The following is a 21,112-nucleotide window of genomic DNA, read 5'->3' as shown; positions in this document are numbered from 1 at the left end:
AAACTACTAACCCCTTACATCTCCTTACAGAGCTTACTTCTCAATACCATTAAAAGCGTCTTCCAGCATACAGTGATGTCTGCTGGAAGATGAAGATTAAGTTCAAATTTCCCCCCAAACACTTTGCAATTAGCAAAACTTTTCTGTGCCCAGACAGAAGAACAAAACTGATTTCCAAGGTTGCTTTGCTCACATGTCCTTAGAAAGTCACATGTGTTTTATATTGCTATAAAAACTGTCTATACAAAGACACTCATTTAAGTTTCTACAACTGGATTTCCTCTGCCGATTATATTCCAACTTCCCATCACAAGTCAACTCAATGCCCAAGTGTAGTCCCAACAGGTACCAATACCAAAGACAGGTGAACTATGCACTTCATATGGTGACGGTGGAAAGAACTTACCTGTTGTGCATCAGCTTCTGTTTCAAATGTAATAAACCAATTATCATTATAGGCAAATTCACAGTTTATAAATTTCGGTAAATTATCTCCTTTAAATAGTGCTTCTACTTCCTATGGGAAATAGAGATATTAGCAATTAATTTTCAACAATGCCACTTTTTGTCCTCACCAAAAATGTTTTAAACAAATGCATTCTCTTAAGGAACTATCCTTAAACAAAGTCTAACATACCATGATGCCTAGTAAATCTGTCTTCCAAAAAGGATGAGGATTCAGTGGGGCTTCCAGAATCAGAATCACAATGCCATAGAGAAAAACAGTTACACAACTTAGAGCTTCTCCAACTCTCAAGACACCATTGAGCAAATTAATGTGAAAACTATCACATCATTTTCTGGGCTAACTGCATGACTTTAAAAAATAAAAGGTAATTTAAGAAAAAAAAATTGCTTGTACTTTTGTTTCTGACCGTGATGAGCTAGATTCACTCTCCCAGATGACTCAATTTAAAAACCAAAGAAAAAATACATGAAGTAACGGTTTCAGGCCCTGAACCCCAGGCAGTACATGAATGTGATCCCTGAGAGGGACATGAACAAGAACAAGGCGGGTGGCCCTCAGTGCCTGGGCTGCAGAGATGGCAGGGTGAGCCTGCAGATGGCCTTCCCCCCATCTTCAGCCTGGAGGATGAGAGGAACAAGCCCAGAGGAGGCTCACCCAGAGAGGAATGGTTTGTTTTCCCAGTAGCCACAATGGAAAACTCTCCTAAACCCACAGGATAGCAGGGACAGTACTCAGAAGGGCACTGCTTCAGCAGTGGGGAAAATGAGCCCTAGAGAAAAGGCTGCTCTGATTCTACCTAACATGTTGGTTCCATGTAACTTAACTGCATTTCAAAACAAAGCTCAAGAATGTTTATTAGAATACAAAAATATTCAGTAAAGTGAAATTTAAAATATCAATCATCTCCTCAAAAATTACAAAGCATATAAAAAAAAAGAAAATTTATAATGCAAAAGGTTAGACCTAGAAATGATAGATGATACACTTAATACACATAAAACACGGACTATATATACATTCCATAGTCCATAAAAGGAAAGACTAAGTATATTAAATATATATGGAAGATTTTTTTTAAAAAGACCCAAATTAACTTCACTGGAAATGAAAAATACAATGTCTGAAATTAAAACTATAGTAAGTAAGATCAACAGCTGACTAGACACTTTCTGAAGAAAAGACAAAAGGGAGAAGAAAACATTTAACAAAATAAGGGCTCAATAAATTTCAAGTACCAGAAGCTTGAAAACTATACCAAAGCATATTACAATCAATTTGCTTAAAACCAATAATAAAATCTTCACAGCAGCCAGAGAAAGACTTATTACATACAGAAGGACGGAGGTAACAACAACCACAGAAAACTTTTACCAGAATAGAGAATATCTTTAAAACACAGAAAGGGAGGAAAAAACCCCATCAATCCAGAAATCCATATGCAGCAAACATATCTTTCATAAATAAGGGTGAAATAAAGATTTTCCAAACATATTAAAGCTGAAAAAAAAATTCATCATTGGCAGACCTGTACAAGACACGCTAAAGGAATAACCAGGCAGAAGGAAAGTCCAGATGGACATAAAGCACTATAAATGGTAAATATTGAATATACAACACATTTTTCTTATTTTTAATTTCTTTTAAGAAATGACTTGTTTAAAGCAAACATAACAACGATGTATTGTGAGGCTTATGACTACATAGAATTAGAATGTACGACAACAGCACAGGTCAGAAGTGGAGAATGGGAGCGCATGGCTGGACAGTAAAGAGGCAAAGTGCTCTGTGAATTACAGACTCTAGTCAAGTTAGGGAGTCAGCTAAAAACCCTAAAGCAGGGGCGTCCAATCTTTTGGCTTCCCTAGGCCACACTGGAAGTAGAAGCACTGTCTTGGGCCACAAACAAAATATACTAACGATAGCTGATGAGCTTTAAAAAAAAATCTCGTAACATTTTAAGAAAGCTGATGAGTTGTGTTGGGCCGAATCGGGTTGGAGAAGCATGCCCTAAAGCACCATTAAAAAACAAAAACAAAAAATTATACCTAATAAGCCAAAAAAAAAGAAGACAAAAATACACATTTAATCCCAAACAAAAGGAGGGAAAGGGGAAAGAAAACAAAGAACAGAAGAGACAAACAGAAAACAAACAGCAAGATGATAAATTTAATCACATCATTACATCGTTAACCTCTTAAATGCAGATGGGCTCCAAACCCAACTAAAAGACAGAAATTTTCAGATTGGGTAAGAAAATCAAGACTCAATTAAATATGAAAACACAAATGGGTTAAAAGAGGACAGAAAAGACATACTATGCTAATGTCAATCAAGGATAGCGAGAGTGGCTATATTCATACCAGATTCCAGAGGAAAAATAGCACCAAGAAAAAAAGGGCCATTCCATAAAAAATTACTAGCCAGGTATACTCCAAAAAGTACAAAAGGAATTGAACAACCAAATGAACTCCAAAAATGATTTCCAGGGATTCTAATGCCTTAATTTGTTGTCTCATCTCTGGCAAATGCTTACTTGTTAAAAGATAAAATACACACACACACATCAATGCAAAAGTCATACTTGACTAATGGTAAATTAGGATTATGACTTTTAAACTCAACCAATAATGCTTCAAGGCCACTAGACTATCAGTCTACTGGTGGCAAAAATGGTTTACTCCTCTGCCTCTGGGAAAATCCTACTTTTAAGAAAATCAGAATCAGTATTTAAAATGTACTAATCACTGACAAGCACCTAGTTACATCTAAGGAAGAATTTTCTGGAAACTCCTAGCCTACACTTCTAAGACCCAGTAAAAGGGTGTTATAGAGTCTTTGGGAACTTACTTTCTTATGTGGATTGTTTTAGCCTATTTATTTTCCTTCCCTTTTTCCCACAAATTTTAATTTATCAAAGAGTTTTCTTTAAGCCTTCTCAAGACTTTCATTGCTCAAGTTTTGCAACAGACATAAGGTCAGCAGTTTTGAGTAACAGAACTCCAAAATCAATGTCTACTGTTAAATGCAGAAAATTCTTCTTGGTTAAAGTTTTATAAACATTTCAAGTCTTAAAAATTAGGATCTATGTTTTAAGTATTACTTTGAATTAATACAGATGTCCAAATTAGTCGTAAGAAATATGCTGGTCCTTCATATTCAGACCCTTAATAAAAAATATATATATAATCCTAAATTCTTTTTCTCCACATTAGAACTAGTAAAGACAGCCTGTGTTGAAAAGAAGGTAAAACTTGCTAGAATAAGACCATACTTATATGAGAGTAATAGAATTTCTTATGCTAGGCAGACAACATTGTTGGAATCCTAACCTTTGTCACATGCGAGAATTGTTTTCCTTAAATAAACCCTCACACACACTAACCCACTTGTACCGAAAAACTAAATCTTGGAAGCCTGAGCAGTAATGTCTATTTGCTCTGCAGAGAAGGTGTGTGGGAAGATGTAGCATGAATGACTGAGGCTGAAATCACGTGAGATGTAAGACGAATAACAAACCAGGATTCCTGTGTTCTGCAAGTCCCCAGAGCAGGCAGATTCCGTTTTCTGAGGTAGAATAAACTATGTTCCCAGCACCTTACATGAAGACTTTACTTCATGATCTCAAGCGTTACTAACCATCAGTGTGTTTACTACATAAAACAACTTAGTTTAGTCATTTGGGCAAATAGCCGATTTCACAGCAACATATAACAGTAGATTGCTTTTCATTACTTTTAAGCTATCAAATACTACGGTTCCCTAAAATTACTGCCCAAGTTACTGGTTCTCTAAGAGTGGCTGTGCTGGCTTGGACTAGGCCACACTGGTGGCTCAGAGAGTTATTCACAATGCCCTTCTGTCATAAAAATACTTGTTTTGAAAAGTTATTGATCACAAAAGTGCTCTTTATCGTGTTTTGTGCGTTTACTAATCTTATTTTTAAATATTTAAATGTATTATTTTTAATTGCCGTAGTAATGGATAAACCCTCACTATCTTTAGTATAAAGGAGTCCTGAGATCAAAAGGTTTGGGAATCGTTCCCTCCTACTCTGTAACTGTCAGTGTGTGTAAATCCTGGGAAAACAGTATTAATGTAAGAATTCAGTCTACAAAACATACAGCCCCAGAAAACATAAAGGTAAAAAATAAATAAATAAATAAAAATAAAAACCAACAAAGACCTTCGGGAAAACATCCAAGTAACCTTCAGAGGAGAAATTACTTACTTCCACAGGGGTAGATTCAGATATTTCACGCAATATTACTATGCAGCGATTTTGATTTGGCCTTACTTTTTCTCCCTTTTCATCCACTTGGACTAAAGGTAAAGCTATAAAGAGAAGAAAAATCAATGGTAAAACAAAAATACTAAAAGGTGATATGCCAGTGGAATGTATTACACTGTATTACTAAATAAACTAAAGAATTCTGCAAATTCTGGGCAAACTGTCAAAAATTTTGCTAGCCTAACACAAAAGGTTTAAACCAATCTCACCTGTTAAATTTTTCAAAACTATGGACATTTAAAAATCCTACAAGAGCTATAATGTATGCAACAGTATGAAACAAAGGTTCTAAACAGGTCAAGTACTAAAGGCAGATTAAAATATAGGGTTGATGGCTTTCTCCTTTCCACAAGTACCTAAAATGAAATAATCTTGTCTTATTATAACTGATTCGGGAAGCCCGTTGCTGGCTCCCTGATGATAATCTCTTACCTAACAGTCATGCATTGTTTACACTAGGATGCTCATGTGGCTGCAGTAATAGGCCTAGTTTAGATTTTGCCAGTTTTTACGTAAACCTTTATTGTGTTCTGGTATCACATCTATGAAATTATGCAATGCACAGATTCGAGTCACGGCACGAAATGATCATAATTAGGGCTCAGAGGTGCCCAGTATTGCAAAGACACAAACTACCAGCATCAGGAATGGAAGTGGGCGACATCATTACAGGTTCTATCAACAGGAAAAAGATAACAATAGAATATTATGAAAAAGTTCACACTAATAAATTACATGAAATAGAAACATTTCTTAAGACATAAAACACCAAAGCTTACTCTACAAGAAAGGTAACCGGTGCATGACTATAACTTAGTTTTTATATCTTAGAATCTGACAAAGGTATCAAAGACTTGAATGCTGAAAAGTGCAAAACACTGCCAAGAGAACATTTTAAAGACCAAAATAACAACATACTCTGTGCTTGTGGGTTGTAAAACTTAACATCGGTAAAATGGGTAACTTCTTCTCAAGTAAATTTACAAAATCAATGCAATCCCAATAGAAACAGAAACAGGACTTTTTGAAAAACTGTCACAATTATTCTAAAATTTATACACAAAAGCAAAACATTTAGAAAAACCACAACAAAGCTGGAGGTTCCGTACCTACTTTAAGACTTATTATAACATTACAGTGATCAAGATACTACAATGTCTTTACTAAATCAGACAAGTAATCAAGGGAATAGAACACATGTTCCAGAGATCAGCTCCCAGGTGCTTGGGCAATCAATACAAGGGCCCAGACACGGGTGGTGCTATAACAGATGCACTCAGGATCCACACCCCACACTATGTACAAACATCAGCACAACACAGATCACAGACTCCAATGTTCAAATGTAAAACATAAAACTAATATAAGGAAAACTATCATAACCTTGGGCCAAGCAAAGATTTCTTATGTGCAACACCAAAAGCAAGATCTGTAACAGGAAAAAAATTAACAAATTAGACTATATAAAGAATTACTACTTCTGCTTCTTGAAAAACACTGATAGAACAACAAAAAAAAAAACACCAGTTGTAGACTGAGAGAGCGTATTTGTTAACCACGTGTGTGATAAGGACTTGTATCCAGAATACCTGAAATACATATTAACGTGCACACACATACATCGTTGACAATGTGATCAAGGAGCAAAGCAGCATCTTTTTCAGTAAGTGGTGCTGATCTACTCAACATCCATATGCAGAAAATTAGTCTAGATGCAGACCTGGTGCCACCATTCATAAAAATTAACACAAAATGAATCATGGACCTAAGTGTAAAATGCAAAACCATAAGTCATAGAAAACATAGGAGAAAATCTATAAGACCTTGGGTCTAACAATAACGTTTTAGATACAACACCAAAGGCTTCATCCATGAAAAACTTCATTATCATTTAATACGTCTGCTCTGTGAAAGGCAATGTCAACTGGATGAGAAGACAAGCCATTGACAGATGGATTGTTGCAAAAGATACATCTGATAAAAGACTGTTAACATCAAAATACAAAAAAATCTAAAAACCTCAACAATAAGAAAATGAACAAACTTGGCTGGGCGTGGTGGCTCACGCCTGTAATCCCAGCACTTTAGAAGGCCAAGGTGGGCAGATCACGAGGTCAAGAGACTGAGACCATCCTAGCCAACATGACGAAACCCCGTCTCTATTAAAAATACAAAAATTAGCTGGGCGTGGTAGAACACAACTGTAGTCCCAGCTACTCAGGAGGCTGAGGCAGGAGAATCGCTTGAACTCGGGGGGTAGAGGTTGACGTGAGCTGAGATGGCGTCATTGTACTCCAGCCTGGGTAAGAAAAGCAAAACTTAGAGAGAGAGAGAGAGAGAGAGAGAGAGAGAGAGAGAGAGAGAGAGAGAGAGAAGAGAGAGAGAGATAGAGAGAGAGAGAGAGAGAGAGAGAGAGAGAGAGAGAGAGAGAGAGAGAGAGAGAATATGCAAATTAAAACATCAATGAGATGCCACTGCATAACTATTAGCACGGCAAAAATCCAAAACAATGATACCAACAAATGCTGGCAAGGATGTAGAGCAACAGGAACTCTTTTACTGCCGATGGGAATGCAAAGTGGTACATCCACTTTGGAAGACAATTTGGTGGTTTCTTATTAAACAAATCATATTTTTAGCATATGATCTGGCAATTGTGCTACTTGGTATTTATCTACAGGTGCAAAAAAATTTATGCCCATGCAAAACTCTGCACACAGAGTTTATAGCGACTTTACTCATAACTGCCAAAACTTGGAAGTAATCAAGATGTCCTTCAGTGGGTAGATGGATAAACAAACTGTGGGACATCCAGACAATTAACTATTATTCAACACTAAAAGAAATGATCTATCAAGCCGTGAAGACATGGAGGAACCTTCAACATATATTGCTAAGTCAAAGAAGCCAATCTGAAAAGACTATGTCCTATAGAATTCCAACTCTACGACATTCTGGAAGAGGTGAAACTATGGGATCAGTGGCTTCCAGTGATTAGGGGAGGCAGGGATGAACAGGTGGTGCTCAGAGGATGTTTAGGTCAGCACAATTATCCTATATAATTCTGTAATGGTAGAAACCTGTCACAATACAGTTGTCCGAATCTACAGAATATACAATATGAAGTGAACCCTTATGTAAACTGTGGACTCCAGGTGATAATGATGTGTCAGTGTTTCATCAGTTGTAAATGCTCCTCTGGTGGGGAATGTTCTTAAGGGAAGAGGCCATACATGTGTGCAGGTACTATATGGGAGATGTCTCTACTTTGCTCAGTTTTGCTGTGAGTCTAAAACTGTTTTAAAAAATAAAGTCAACTTCTAAAGAAAGGACTCAATTGTTACTAAAACTAATAAAGTATGTGTGGGACATCTAAACAGACATTTCTGCAAAGAAGAAAAAGGAAGGCAAATAAGCACATTAAAAAAATGCTCACCTTCATTAACCATTAGAGAAACAGAAGTCAAAACCTCAATAAGATACCACTAACCAGTTATTAGAAAACATAAAATTAACATGACTACATACCAAGCATCAGAAGGATATGGGGCAACTGGAGCTCTCATCCCTGCTGGTGGTGGCCAACTGTAAAATGGTCCAACCACCTTGGAAAACAGATGGGCAGCTTCACAGTTAATCATATACCTAACCACACAATCCAGACGTTCCGCTTCTGGTTATTTACCCGAGACAGAGGGTAGCACATGGTTACACAAAGACTTTTACACAAGTGTTCACAGCAATTTGTAGTGGTCAAAACCTGGCAACCTAAATGCCTGTAACTAGTAGGTGTGTAAACACTACAAACTAATCTGTAGTGACAGAAAGCAAATCAGTGGTTGCCAGGAGAGGGAGCAGAGGAAGCTTGGTGGGGGCAAGCTGTGGTGGCTATGTTTGGTATCATGATAGTGGTAGTTTCATGGATGTATAAATATGTAAAAATGAGCAAATGTACACTTAGAATGTACAGTTTATGGTATGTAAATTCCACCTCCATACAGCAGGGGTGATAACCTCTGCATTTCACTCCTCGCCCAACTCACTTTCCCATGATGCGACAATGAATCCCATTCATGCTTTCACATCACCTCTGTGCTCCTCTGAACCCACAAAAATCCCTGTGCTTCAGCTTTACACATCCCCAAGCTTTATATACACAGTATCATCTTGCACAAATTTGGAAATATGCTTTTATAAACATTCTCATTTTAAAATTTATTCTTGTTGGAATATGTAGTTCTAGCTCACTGTAACAGCTCTGGTACTCACTGTGTGAATGTAACACAATGTATTTATTCTGGTAACAAATATTTTAGCATGTCTTTTTAATTGGCAGTTTCAGTTATATTAGGGGTAAAAACAGTACTTGAATCAGACATACTGGGACACACACTGTATGTGCATTATGATATTAAAAATAATCTAGAAATGTAACTTACACAAAACTTAATATAAGAGCTGCAGTATTCAAATTAAAATCATTCAGACAGTCTTGAGTTTAATTTTTTAAAAGATAAAATTAAATACTCATCGAGTATCTGCTATGTGTCTGAGTCTTTGCTAGGTATTTTGGGCACAAGATTTAAACATAAGATGAGACCAGGCACGGTGGCTCTCAGCACTTTGGGAGACCGAGACGGGCAGATCACTTGAGGTCAGGAGTTTGAGACTGGCCATACTACATGGTGAAACATTGTCTCTCCTAAAAATACAAAAAATTAGCTGGGCATGCTAGGGCACACTTGTAATCCCCAGCTACTTGGGAGGCTGAGGCACAAGAATCACTTAAACACGGGAGGCAGAGGTTGCAGTGAGCCAAGACGGCACCACTGCACTCCAGCCTGGGTGACAGAGTGTGATTCCATCTCAAAAATAAATAAATTCATTAATTTAATTTAATTTAAAAAATATGAGAACTTTGCTCCTGTGGACCTACTGATGACATCTCCATCTTCTTCAGAACTACAATTAATGTGATAAACTTGCTAACTATGTTCTTATCACTCAGGTTCTTACAAAGGCATGTACATTTCTGTTCAAAAATTGAGTGAAAAAAGACAAAATGAGAAACTAAAGGGCCGAGTGCAAATGGATAAAAGGTTAACAGTCATAAAGAAGGTGGGAGCAGCTGGCGTAAAACAGGTGATGAGGCTGCCCTGGATCGCCCATGGGAAGGTGGGCCCTCTTAAGCAACCACAGAGAGCAATTTAATATCTTCATGGTTGGTGGAAACATCCCTTGCCAGTAACAACTGAGAAATCATTCCAGTAGGGTAGCAGCGTTTGCAAGGTCTGTTCTAAAAGGAATAACTAAACCTGGAACTCCTAATCATAACCAAAAAAACTTCAGAGTATAAACAGGGACAAAAATGCTGCTGGCCTTTCAAAGACAGAGCCAAATTCAGCTGGCATAGACAACAGCTTCTGTTCTGCACAGTGACACCAGGGAGAACAGCGCCATCCTGGGAGACGGCAGTGCCACTCTCAGAATTCACAGTCAATGGTAATTATGTTTGCCAGTTTCCTCGCTGTCTCCAATAATTTAATAACCCACAACATTTGTCTAAAAACAGAAAAACAGAAGATTTTATTTGTGGAAAAAAAAATCCAACTAAGTTCTAAGGTAAGATGCTCTTTTTATACTACATGTAAAGTCAAATCCACACAAGAAAAAAAATCTGCAGTCTTCAGTACAGCTGCTAAGCCAGGGACAATGTGAAAACCTTCCATGTTAGTGTAGGCAGTGGACTTAAATGAGACTTCAAGTCAGGCTTAGCGATGTCCAATCACTCAAAACTTAGTAGGCACCATCTGCACTTAATGCTTAAACACTGTTTGATATTGCCAAACTTCAAATAAACAACTTCATCCACAACATAATTTTAAGAAAAATGGAAAAATATTTCATGAAAACATTAACGGGAAGTTGTAATTTGAAAGAAACTCCTTTAGTGGTAAAACTGTAATTAAAATGTATTTTACTTTAACTATAAATGTTATTTTTATTTTGTTTTAATGAATGAAACATCTATCTCTAAAATCCCCATTAAAAGTATTCCTTTACTACTTCATATAACCAAAAACTTGCTTGAGGTTTCATGATGGATTCAATTGGTACTCCCCGGGACTATCAGGCACTATTCCAGAATTACTGGACCTAGGCAGGAAGGAATGAAAGTCCAGAGAAGGATCTGATTTGCCATCAAGAACCTTAACATTTGATGGCTATAGGTTTAAAGGTTCACACTGATAAGACAAATGATCTAAAGATAAGTACTATTAATTTAACGTTATCATTTACTTACATCTTAGCACTTCCACAATCAAGTCCACATCAGTGCTGAGCTTCTTGATGTGGTCCAGGTTAGCCACCGTTGTGATTGGCACATACTGGTCACTATCCATCTGTGATATAAGATACATGTCACTAGCAAGGTTCTCCCTGTTGAAAGAAAACAATCTCCTTTAATCAATATTTCTTTAAAAGGAAGTTGCACCTATAGCACTTCCAGTTTCACAAGAGACGTAAGTGTGGCATGGTATCACTTTGGAGTTAAATCTGAGCCCAGGCTTCATCTGTTATTTGCTGTCTCTCTGGCCTCAGGTAAACTTTTTCAAAATCTCTGCCTTGAAGAGGCTGGGAGAGCAAAAGTAAAAGTATACTGTACTTTCTACAATCAAAATTCATGAGATGATGATTATTTTTAAATAAGATGTAACTATTTATAGCTCTGATTTTTGTCCTAAAAAGTATTTGAGGAGTTTACTAAAAACACAATTTCGTTAGGCCAGGCACGGTGGCCCATGCCTGTAATCCCAGCACCTGGGAAGCCAAGGCAGGCAGATCACCTGGAGTCAGGAGTTTGAGACTCACTTGGACAATGTGGTGAAAGCCTGTCTCTACTAAAAATATAAAAATTAGCCAGGCGGGATTGCAGGCACCTGTAATCCCAGCTACTCGGGAGGCTGAGGCAGGAGAATCGCTTGAACCGGGGAGGCGGAGGTTGCAATGAGCCAAGACTGTGCCATTGCACTCCAGCCTGGGAGACAAGAGTAAAACTCTGTCTCAAATAAAAAAAAAAATTTTTTTTAAAGTAAAGAAATCCAGCTGAATGAACAAGGGAAAACATAAAAAGCCATGTGAAACAGCATGGGCCAGGATAATTCCCAAAATTCTTCCTGTAGACTCTGGAGTACTCACTAGAGAGGTTATATCCAGCCCTGGTTTCCTAGCAGCCAGAATTCAAAAGAAGGAAACAGAATCAGTAACTTTACCCACAAAATCCAAAGGTGAGCCACAAATAATCAGCAGTTTGGGCCAGGATGAGCTATTTTCTGGTGTTTTGGCCAAAGATTAATGTTTCCTGTGATTTCTCAAGAAAAGGCATTGTGTAATGTAGTGGACACGGTCCAAAAAAAAACACTTCAAAACTGAGCATAGTGCTGGGTTCCTGGGGCCTCTGCTCAGTGTCCCTCGGTGAAGGCCCATGACTGCCTGCCCATCAAAAGGAGGACATGCAGAAAGAGGTCCTGCTCCACCCTTATCTCCGGGGCCTTCCAGTTGTAGCTGATTCTGGCCCCGTGGGACTACAGACAGGCGTGAGTGGCAGAGAGCTCACACTTGGGCTCCACTAGGGTGCTCAACTGGTGCCCTAGGACCTTTTGTGTCATGGTGCGGGTTCGCTACGGCTCCAAATGCGGAACAGCATGGGCATGGGGAGGAGGCCAGCAACGCCCCACCCACCTCCAACCTCACATAGCCACATCAGCTTCAAGGAGCCCCTAGCAGACACCTGTGTGGAATCCTCAAGGCTCCAGAGGAAACACGTAGAAAATCATCATCACTGACAGAAAACCTTACACATGGCCAACTGGTTATCATCATACTTGGAGAAATTACATTAAACCCAATCCCATTTTCCTTTATGTCTAGTTCTGCCATTGGAACTTTAAAGGTTTTACTAAGAAAAAGGTATTATTCAGGTGAAAAATTATTAAAAATGAGTGTTACATAACTAAAACAACTTGCTATCTCAGTATGAGGTGTGTTTTCAGAAACAATGTAGCACATTTATCCTCAAACTTCAGTGTGATGAAGAGTCTGATTCAGCAGCACAGGCCAGGCCAGGCACGGCACTTCAGACAGCACTTCAGACAGTGACCGCCAAGCTCACTGTGGCCTCAACTCTGGGGACCACTGACATGAGGGTTACCTTTCATTCTCAAATGTCAAAAGACAGTTATTACTCAATATTCCACATCATATATATATAGATATGAGTAGATACATACTCTTTCACAAAATCTTACATTTGTATATAACTTAACTATTTGTACAATATCAGAAAAATCAGGTACTAGAAAAACCATCACCAGCCTCACCTAGATAAGCAGAATTCCAATGTTTTTTTAAGTACTTCTCGGGGGTCTTCCTGGTTTTCTGGTTGAGACTCATTTCCTCCTACAGAAAAGTAATGATCAACTTAGGAAAAATAGCTTAAAATTTAGGAAGCAGATAATTATTCAGTACAGCAGTTCTAATGCTTTCAACTTCTGACACAACTACATATGTGCATACTGAGTATGAAAAATGCTATTTTGCCTATCAAAAAGTAAATCATGTAAAAAAAAAAAATCTATCCCTTTATTCCCCAAAACAAAAACAGCACAGTTTAGAAGAATAATCTACATCTCATAAGCAGTTTAGCAAGGGCTTTTTTTTAAAACGAGAAATCACAAGTGTAAGCTTAATGTCTTGTCTCAAAAAGAATTTTCAAGTAACCTACACAAACACAGACACTAAACAATAATAAAATATAGAGGAAAAAATTGAAACAATAACAAAACAGATAACAGGCAAAAACAAACAAACAACAACAAAAAAACCCAAGGCTGGAGATCATAAACACGGTCCCTAGGACCAGATAATTTCTACAACAGAGGCTTAAATTTGTCTTTAAAACTTTCAGATAGTCAGAGGAACAACTGAGAAATTGTTGTGTTATAGAGTTCTTATAAGAGAATGATAAATAAACCAGATCTTCAAGAAGAAACAAAAGCTGGTTCTGAATCCGGGAAGAAATTTCTGAGAGGATGCCAGAGGGCATGGTGTGTGTGGTCACGGGAAGCATGGGGCTGTGGATGTAGGAGCTCTAGAAGATGGAGCTGAACTCTGGACACTGAGTAAACAGGTACTTTAATAATGTTGAGATGACAGGCATTGAAATGCTAAGAACTATGTTTTTTCCTATGTTCCTATACAAATTAGCATGGTACAATCATACATGAGCCATTCTAACACAAGACAGACTTGTATCTTAAAAGTCAAAGCTAAAGACCATGAAAAGGCAAAGACAAAGTGGAGAGTTCAGGACAAATAAGAGGGACAAGAGAGTTTGCATAGTGTTATACAATGAGCTAAGTAAAATCCACACCATCAGCAAAAACAAACAAACAAAAAACTGCTAAAGCAATCATAACACAAAACCAAACCATGGGACTTAATGACACCAAAAACTGAAAACACAACCTGATGCAAACTGTCCATCTAGAAGGTGTCTCTGGATCACTCATTTAAATTCACACTCCACGCCCCCATATTTAATAGGTATTCACTAAGTATTTCTATGTGCCAGGCACTGTGAATTCAGCCTGAATAAGGCAAAACCTCTGCTCTCATGAAGCCAACACTCTAATGGGAGAGGCAGATGACAGACAGTTAATCAGCAACTATACACATCATGTCAAAGAGAAACTGACACTGAGGAAACAACCCAGAATGAGGGGAGGCAAAGCCTGGTGCCCTCTGGACAGGAGGTGCCATGTGAGCTGATGGAGGAGGGGTGGGACATGCAGGAAGGTAGGAAGTGTGTTCTAAGTGGGGTGCTTCAAGCACAGGGATCAAGTCCAGCAGTAGGAGACCGGCAGAGCTGAGAAGAGGGGTGACGGACACAGTAAGAAATGGGGTCACAGAGGCTGATGTATATGAATGAGATCAAGTAGAACACTAGAATAACCTAAACTTAATAGAACACCAATTCAGGGCTGACATTTTGAAAAGATCTCTGGGTCTAGGAAGAAAATTCTTGAATGAAAAAAAAAAATGAAAAGATCTCTGGTTCCATGGTATAGACAGACAGCCAGAAGCTAATGCAATCATCAAGGACAGACCACTAGACAGGACTCTCCAAGTGACAGGTGGTGCTGAAGCCACGAGGGAATAAAGAGAAGCAGTCCACGAACGAAGCCAGGACACTCCCACCTTCCGCAGGAGGCAAGCGCATGAGGGCCAAAGGACACAGGTTCACAGTCAGCAAGGTGGGAACACCATTAGGGTACTGTGCAGTTAGAAGCCAAGAGAATCATCCACAATAAAATAACACAGTAGAGCCAGGTAAGTAAAGAAGCTGGAACTACTAGATCTTGCTGCACCAGCGTCATTAAAGAGCTTGACGAATGCCACTTAGGACAACGGTCTACCTAGATTGGATTCAAGAGAATGGAAGAAGGAGATGGGGAGAGCAAGCAGATAGCTGAAGTGTTCTGCTGTGAAAGACAGGCTGCCCAGGGTAGTTTCACTTAAGATGGGCGATAATACCACCTTAGAAAGATGGGGAATGACCCAACCATGCAAGTAACGCCTGGCACTGCAGACAAGACCGAGAAGCAAAGTCAATGACAAGGAAGTGAGGCGGGCTCTCAGGGAGACTGGAGATTCGGCATGCGGTGTCACCAAGACACAGGCAATCTGCCTCCAGGCAAGATAGGATCACAGGGACTAGGTTAACTTTCCCTTTAAAATCACCAAGAAACCAAGTAAGATAGATGAAACGATGGTTTTCCAGATGTGGGACATAGGGCAACAAAGGACATGGATTCCTATGTAACATGAGACACTAAAGTAACCCCCACACATCCAGCCCCACTCCCTTGGGGGAAGTCCCAGGCTGTGCCCAGGGAGTGAGAAGTCAGGTGGGAACCCAGCTTATAGCTGTGATGAAGAGATCAAGAGAATGCGGAAGATGGAGGAGTGTACAGGACAGCAAGAGAAGCTCCAGAGAACCGCAGGGGCCCAGGCCCCACCAAGTAGTCAGAAAGGTTCTTTGCAAAGCAAGGATGTGATGAACTACCCCACACTCATGGAAGAACGACCCGAGAGGATCAGAAGTATAACAATATATGTCATTCACGAGCAGGGCCTAAAATGGTAACTGTCCCCAAAAGAAAATCCTGTGATTCCCAGAGCCCTGCCTCTGCAGTAGAAAACAGGCCCCACACAGCATGGCTCCACGCACGCCTAACACATCTTTAAAAACAAGATATGAAAGGATCACACTGTTTCCAAGAAACTTAGCTGCATCCCAGAACAAAAATCAAGTATTTAAAGTACTACAAAAATGCTAAGCCCCAAATAAAGTAAGATTTGATCTAACTAAAACTTAGCATGCATGCAAATAAAGCAGCAAGAATATCTGACCCATGACATTGAGAAACGTCAACCAACAGAAATCAATCCAGAACTGACATAGATGTTAAAATTAACTGTTAAGGACACACTGAAAGTTACCATAACTGTATTCCATATGTTCAAAAAGTCAGGTAAGGACATGAAACTTACCCAAAAAAAAGAAAAGAAAAAACCGCTACAGATGAAAACTCTAATGCCTGGTATTAAAACTACTTGATGAGATTAACAGGGTGGGCATTGTGGCAGACTCAGGAACCTAAAGATACAGTAACAGAAACTTCCCAAAACTAAACACAGAAATGAGATGTATGACCAACCAGCACAGAGGATCAGTAAGCTTCGGACAACATCAAGCAGCTCAGCTCAAGTGTAACAGGAGACCCTGCCACAGTCAGCCCCAACACAGAGAAAATCTACACACAGGAACAGAGAGCACCAGAAACTACCACGACATGGATAAATACGTACGCTTTTTTTGCTTCTTATAACTTACATCTCTTTTAAAAATAACTGACTTAAATACAAATAAAAACAATATATTGTCAGTTTATAGCATAACTGTAAAATGCACTATGACCAAAGCATCCAGGCCACCAGAAATGATAGCAGACTGCCCTGATGCTGCATTCTACGTGAAGCAGCACGCAGCCATCTGAATGAAGGTAGACTATGTTAACCGAAAGAAGTGGAGTAAAATGCAAAGAAACCATTAAAACAGCAAAACAGGAAAAAGAAGCCTACTCTAAAGGAAAACAGAGAAAGAGCGAAAGAGGATCAAAGAACAGATGGGACAAAAATAAACAGAACACACCTCGTACTCAATCTTGAGTTCTGGTATCACTCTCCAATGAAGAAGCCAGCGCTCCTTGGAGAAATGACCCAATCTAGGGCTGAAGCAAGGAGAACAAAAACCAAACCAAAACAAATAACCACGAAAAACCTACGTTGATGGGGTATGTCAAAGGGAGCCGACCAGAAGAACTCCTGATGGCCAAAGCAAGAACGATAATTTGAACAACAAAATAAAGCAATATTGGATTATAACCAAAAGTATAAAACAAACATTCTTGAACCCATACTGCTATAAATAGTTGAATAAGTAAATAAATAAAGGAGAAGAGACGAATCTCCCATACTAAGAATTTTACATAACTTACGAGCATTTGTGTCCTCATGGAGGGACGATAAACCCCCACCCTTATGTTTGGACTGTATGCAGCGACTTCTCTCCAAACAGTACAACATGGAAACAGGGAGGGAAAGGGTAACTTCAGAGTGAAGAGCCCAGTAAACAGCCAAGTGATCAAGGTCACACCAACAGTGATAAGTCACGATGACAGTGTGCACCCTTGATATATGTGATAGAAATGGTGTTTTACCTTCTCAAACCCATTAATACTGTAATATCATAACGAGAAAAACATATTCTAGCAGAAGGGAATGTTACAAAATACTTGACCAGTACTCTTCAGAACTATGATATCAAAATTACCAAAAACAAGAAAAGCCTGGGAGACTGTTATAGCCAAGAGGAGCCTAAGGAGACATAAGATTAAATAAAATGTGGTTCCTAGCTGGGATCCTGCAACAGAAAAAGGACATTTAGGTTAAAATGTATCACTACTGGTTCAGTGATTGGGACAATGTACCATATTAATATAAAGAGTAAGGAAAAACTGAGTGCCAGCTATAGGGGAACACTGTGTTCAATCATCTCAATTTTTCTGTAAGTCTAAAACTATTCTAAAACAAATAGCAAGATGAGAGATCTAACCAAAGCAATTACCAGACTAAATGTTAACACTCTAAACACTTGAATTAGGAGACAAAAAAGCAAAGCCCAAATGTTATCCATAAAAAATATGGGCGCCACAGTAGCTCAGGCCACTTGTCCTGGCGCATGAGGAGGCGAGGCTACGTGTTGGAGGGCAGCCTGGGCAACATAGAAACCTCTCATCCATTAAAAAAATTTTTTTTGACATACTTTATTAAATACACAAATAGGTTAAAAGCCAAAGGACAAAAGAAGATATACCATGTTAAGATTAGTCATTATAATGAAGTGATTATATTAAGAAGTGATTATATTAATGTGAGACAAAGTAAATTGAGAGCAAGAACTATTACTAAAGATAGAGAGGGGTCAATTAATCAAGAGGCCAAAAATCTTAACAAGGTTTCAAAATACATGAAGAAAAAACTGATAAAACTAAAAGGATAGACAAATGCAAAAATTAACAGAACCCTTCCTTCAATGGTTGACAGAAGAATTATGCAGAAATCAGAAAGAGTACAGTAATCTTGAACACTATCACTCCACTTGACCTCATTAACACTGACAAAATATTCCCCATAGCAACAGCAAAACACACATTCTTATCAAGGGCAAATGAAATATTTAACAAGACAGACCATATTTGGAGCCATAAAACAAGAATTAATACATTTAAAGAAATTCAAGTCATACAAATCATACAAAGTATGTACTTTGACTACAATGAAATTAAACTAGAAATTAGTAAAAACTAGGTCCCTGGAAAATCCCAAAATATTTGGATACTAAATTAAATATCTCTAAATTACCTACGAATCAAGGAAATAAAGTATTTGGAAGTAACTGAAAATGAAAACAATGCATCAAAATTTGAGAGATTCTCTTTCAGCACTATTTATGGGGAAAATAATAAAACTACATGGTTCTATCAGTAAATAAAAAAGGCCTCAGATTAATGAGCTCTGCTTCCAACTTAGTACACAGGAAAAAGGGTAAAGAAAACCCAAAGAAATCAGAAGAAAAGCAATGAAATAGGAAAGAGTAAAACAAATGAGAAAAATCAATAAAATGAAAACACTAACATTTTTTTGGTTTTCTTTTTGAGATGGAGTTTTGCTCTGTCCCCCATGCTGGAGTGCAATGGTACCATCTAGGCTCACTGCAACCTCTGCCTCTCGGGTTCAAGCAATACTCTTGCCTCAGCCTCCTGAGTAGTAGGGACTACAGGTACCCGCTACCATGCCCAGCTAATTTTTGTATTTTTAATAGAAATGGGGTTTCCCCATGTTGGTGAGGCTGGTCTTGAACTCTTGACCTCAGGTGATCCACCAGCCTCAGCCTCTCAAAGTGCACGGGTGAGCCACCGTGCCTGGTCGAAAACACTTTTTGATAAGATCAATAAAACTGAAAAACCTCTAACCAGATTGATTAGGGTTATAAAGAAGACACAAATTACCAATTAACAGGGATGAGTGATGTAACAGGACTACAGATTCCACAGGTGGTAACAGAGCATTATGAGCAACTCTGTGCTTAAATCCCATGACTCAGATGAAACAGACCAAGTCTTTGTAAATATATAAACCAAAGCTCCCAGAAGAAGAAATAGATGAGTAGTACTATGAAAAAGGAAACTGTAGTTGAAAGCTCTCCCACAAAGAAAACTCCTGCCCAGGCAGGACGCAGTGGCTCACAGTTGTAATCTCAGCACTTGAGAGGCTAAGGTGAGCAGACCCCTTAAGCTCAGGAGTTCAACAGCCTGGGAAACCCTGTGTCTACAGAAAATACAAAAATTAGCCAGGCGTGGTGGTGTACTCCTGTAGTCCCAGCAACTTGGGAGGCTAAAAGCAGGAGAACTGCTTGAGACTGGGAGGTTGAGACTGAGTGAGCCATGGGTGACAGAGCAAGATCCAAGGAAAGAAAAGAAAGGGAAGGAAGGGGAGGGAGGGCAGGCAGGTAGGCTGGGCATGGAGGCACATGCCTGTAGTCCCAGCTACTTGGGGGGCTGAGGCACAAGAATCACTTGAACCCAGGAGGTGAAGGACTGTGCCACTGCACTCCAGCCTAAGTTACAGAGTGAGATTCTCTCTCAGAAAAATAAAAATAGAAAGTCTATTGCTGGAAAATGTTAATTTTTATCTCAGCCTTCAGTAAATAAATAATAACTTTTTTGCTAGTCCTTGACTTGATGTTGAGGGCTGATTGTTCAGGATGGTGGTTGCTGGAAACTTCGGTGGCTGTGGCAATTTCTTAAAATAATAAGACAACAGCAAAGTATGCCAAGTAGATTGACTCTTCTTTCGTGAAAGATTTCTCTGCAGCGTGTGACACTATTTGGTATCATTTTGTCAACAGCAGGCCTTCTTTCAAAATTAGTCAATCCTCTCAAACTAGGATTATGCTGCTGCTTTATCAACTAGGATTATGGAATATTCTATATCCTCTGTTGTCATTTCAACAATATTAACAGCATCTTCACCAGGAATAGATTCTAACTCAAACCATTTTCTATGCTCATCCATAAGAAGCACGTTTTACACAATCAAGTTGTACACGAGATTGCAGCAATTCAGTCATGTTTTCAGGCTCTACTTCTGATTCCAGTTCTCTTGCTATTTCTGATACTCTTGTAGTTACTTTCTCCACTAAAGTCCTGAACCTCTCAAAGTCATCCATGAGCACTGGCGTCAACATCTCTTGTTAATGTTGACATTTTGACCCTGCCTCATGAATCACAAATATTCTTAATGACATCTAGAATGGTGAATCCTTTCCAGAATCCATCAGAGGAACCATGATTTATGGTAGCTAGAGCCTTGTGAAATGTATTTTGTAAATAAGAAAATTTGAAACTCACAATGACTCCTTGATCCATGGCCTGCAGAATGGATGTTGTGTTGGGAGGCATGAAATCAGCATTAATCTCCTTGTGCATAGCTCTGTCACAGCTCTTGGGTGACTAGGTGCATTGACAATGAGAAATTAAAATCTGAAAAATATCTTTTTTTATTTTTTCCTGAGCAGGTCTCAACAGTAAGCTTAAAATACTCAGTAAACTATGATGTAAATAGATGTTCTGTCACCCAGGCTTTGTTGGTCCACTTACAGAACACAG

The 21,112-nt window shown here is 38.8% G+C and overlaps 1 protein-coding gene across 50 annotated transcripts in view; it reads right to left on the bottom strand.

The window, feature by feature from the left end:
* The window catches only part of LARP4B (La ribonucleoprotein 4B), a 110,288-nt gene that overhangs the window by 19,950 nt on the left and 69,226 nt on the right, over positions 1–21,112 (bottom strand). For 47 of the 50 annotated variants that reach the window (XM_078329389.1, XM_035306784.3, XM_078329380.1 and 44 more), the window contains 4 exons: positions 13,139–13,217; positions 11,062–11,198; positions 4,698–4,801; positions 407–517 (listed from right to left, as the gene is read on the bottom strand). In XM_078329389.1, the coding sequence (XP_078185515.1) occupies positions 407–517; positions 4,698–4,801; positions 11,062–11,198; positions 13,139–13,217 (431 nt within the window). Of the gene's footprint in view, positions 1–406; positions 518–4,697; positions 4,802–5,253; positions 7,076–11,061; positions 11,199–13,138; positions 13,218–21,112 lie in introns of those variants that run through there. The other 3 variants (XR_013519513.1, XM_054236769.2, XM_054236770.2) reach the window with 3 other exon arrangements.

This window comes from Callithrix jacchus, chromosome 7 (assembly GCF_049354715.1).
Source record: "Callithrix jacchus isolate 240 chromosome 7, calJac240_pri, whole genome shotgun sequence".
In the NCBI taxonomy this organism is placed as follows: domain Eukaryota; kingdom Metazoa; phylum Chordata; class Mammalia; order Primates; family Cebidae; genus Callithrix; species Callithrix jacchus.
Note: the sequence above shows the minus strand (reverse complement) of the source record. Positions and strands in the feature narration are given on the sequence as shown.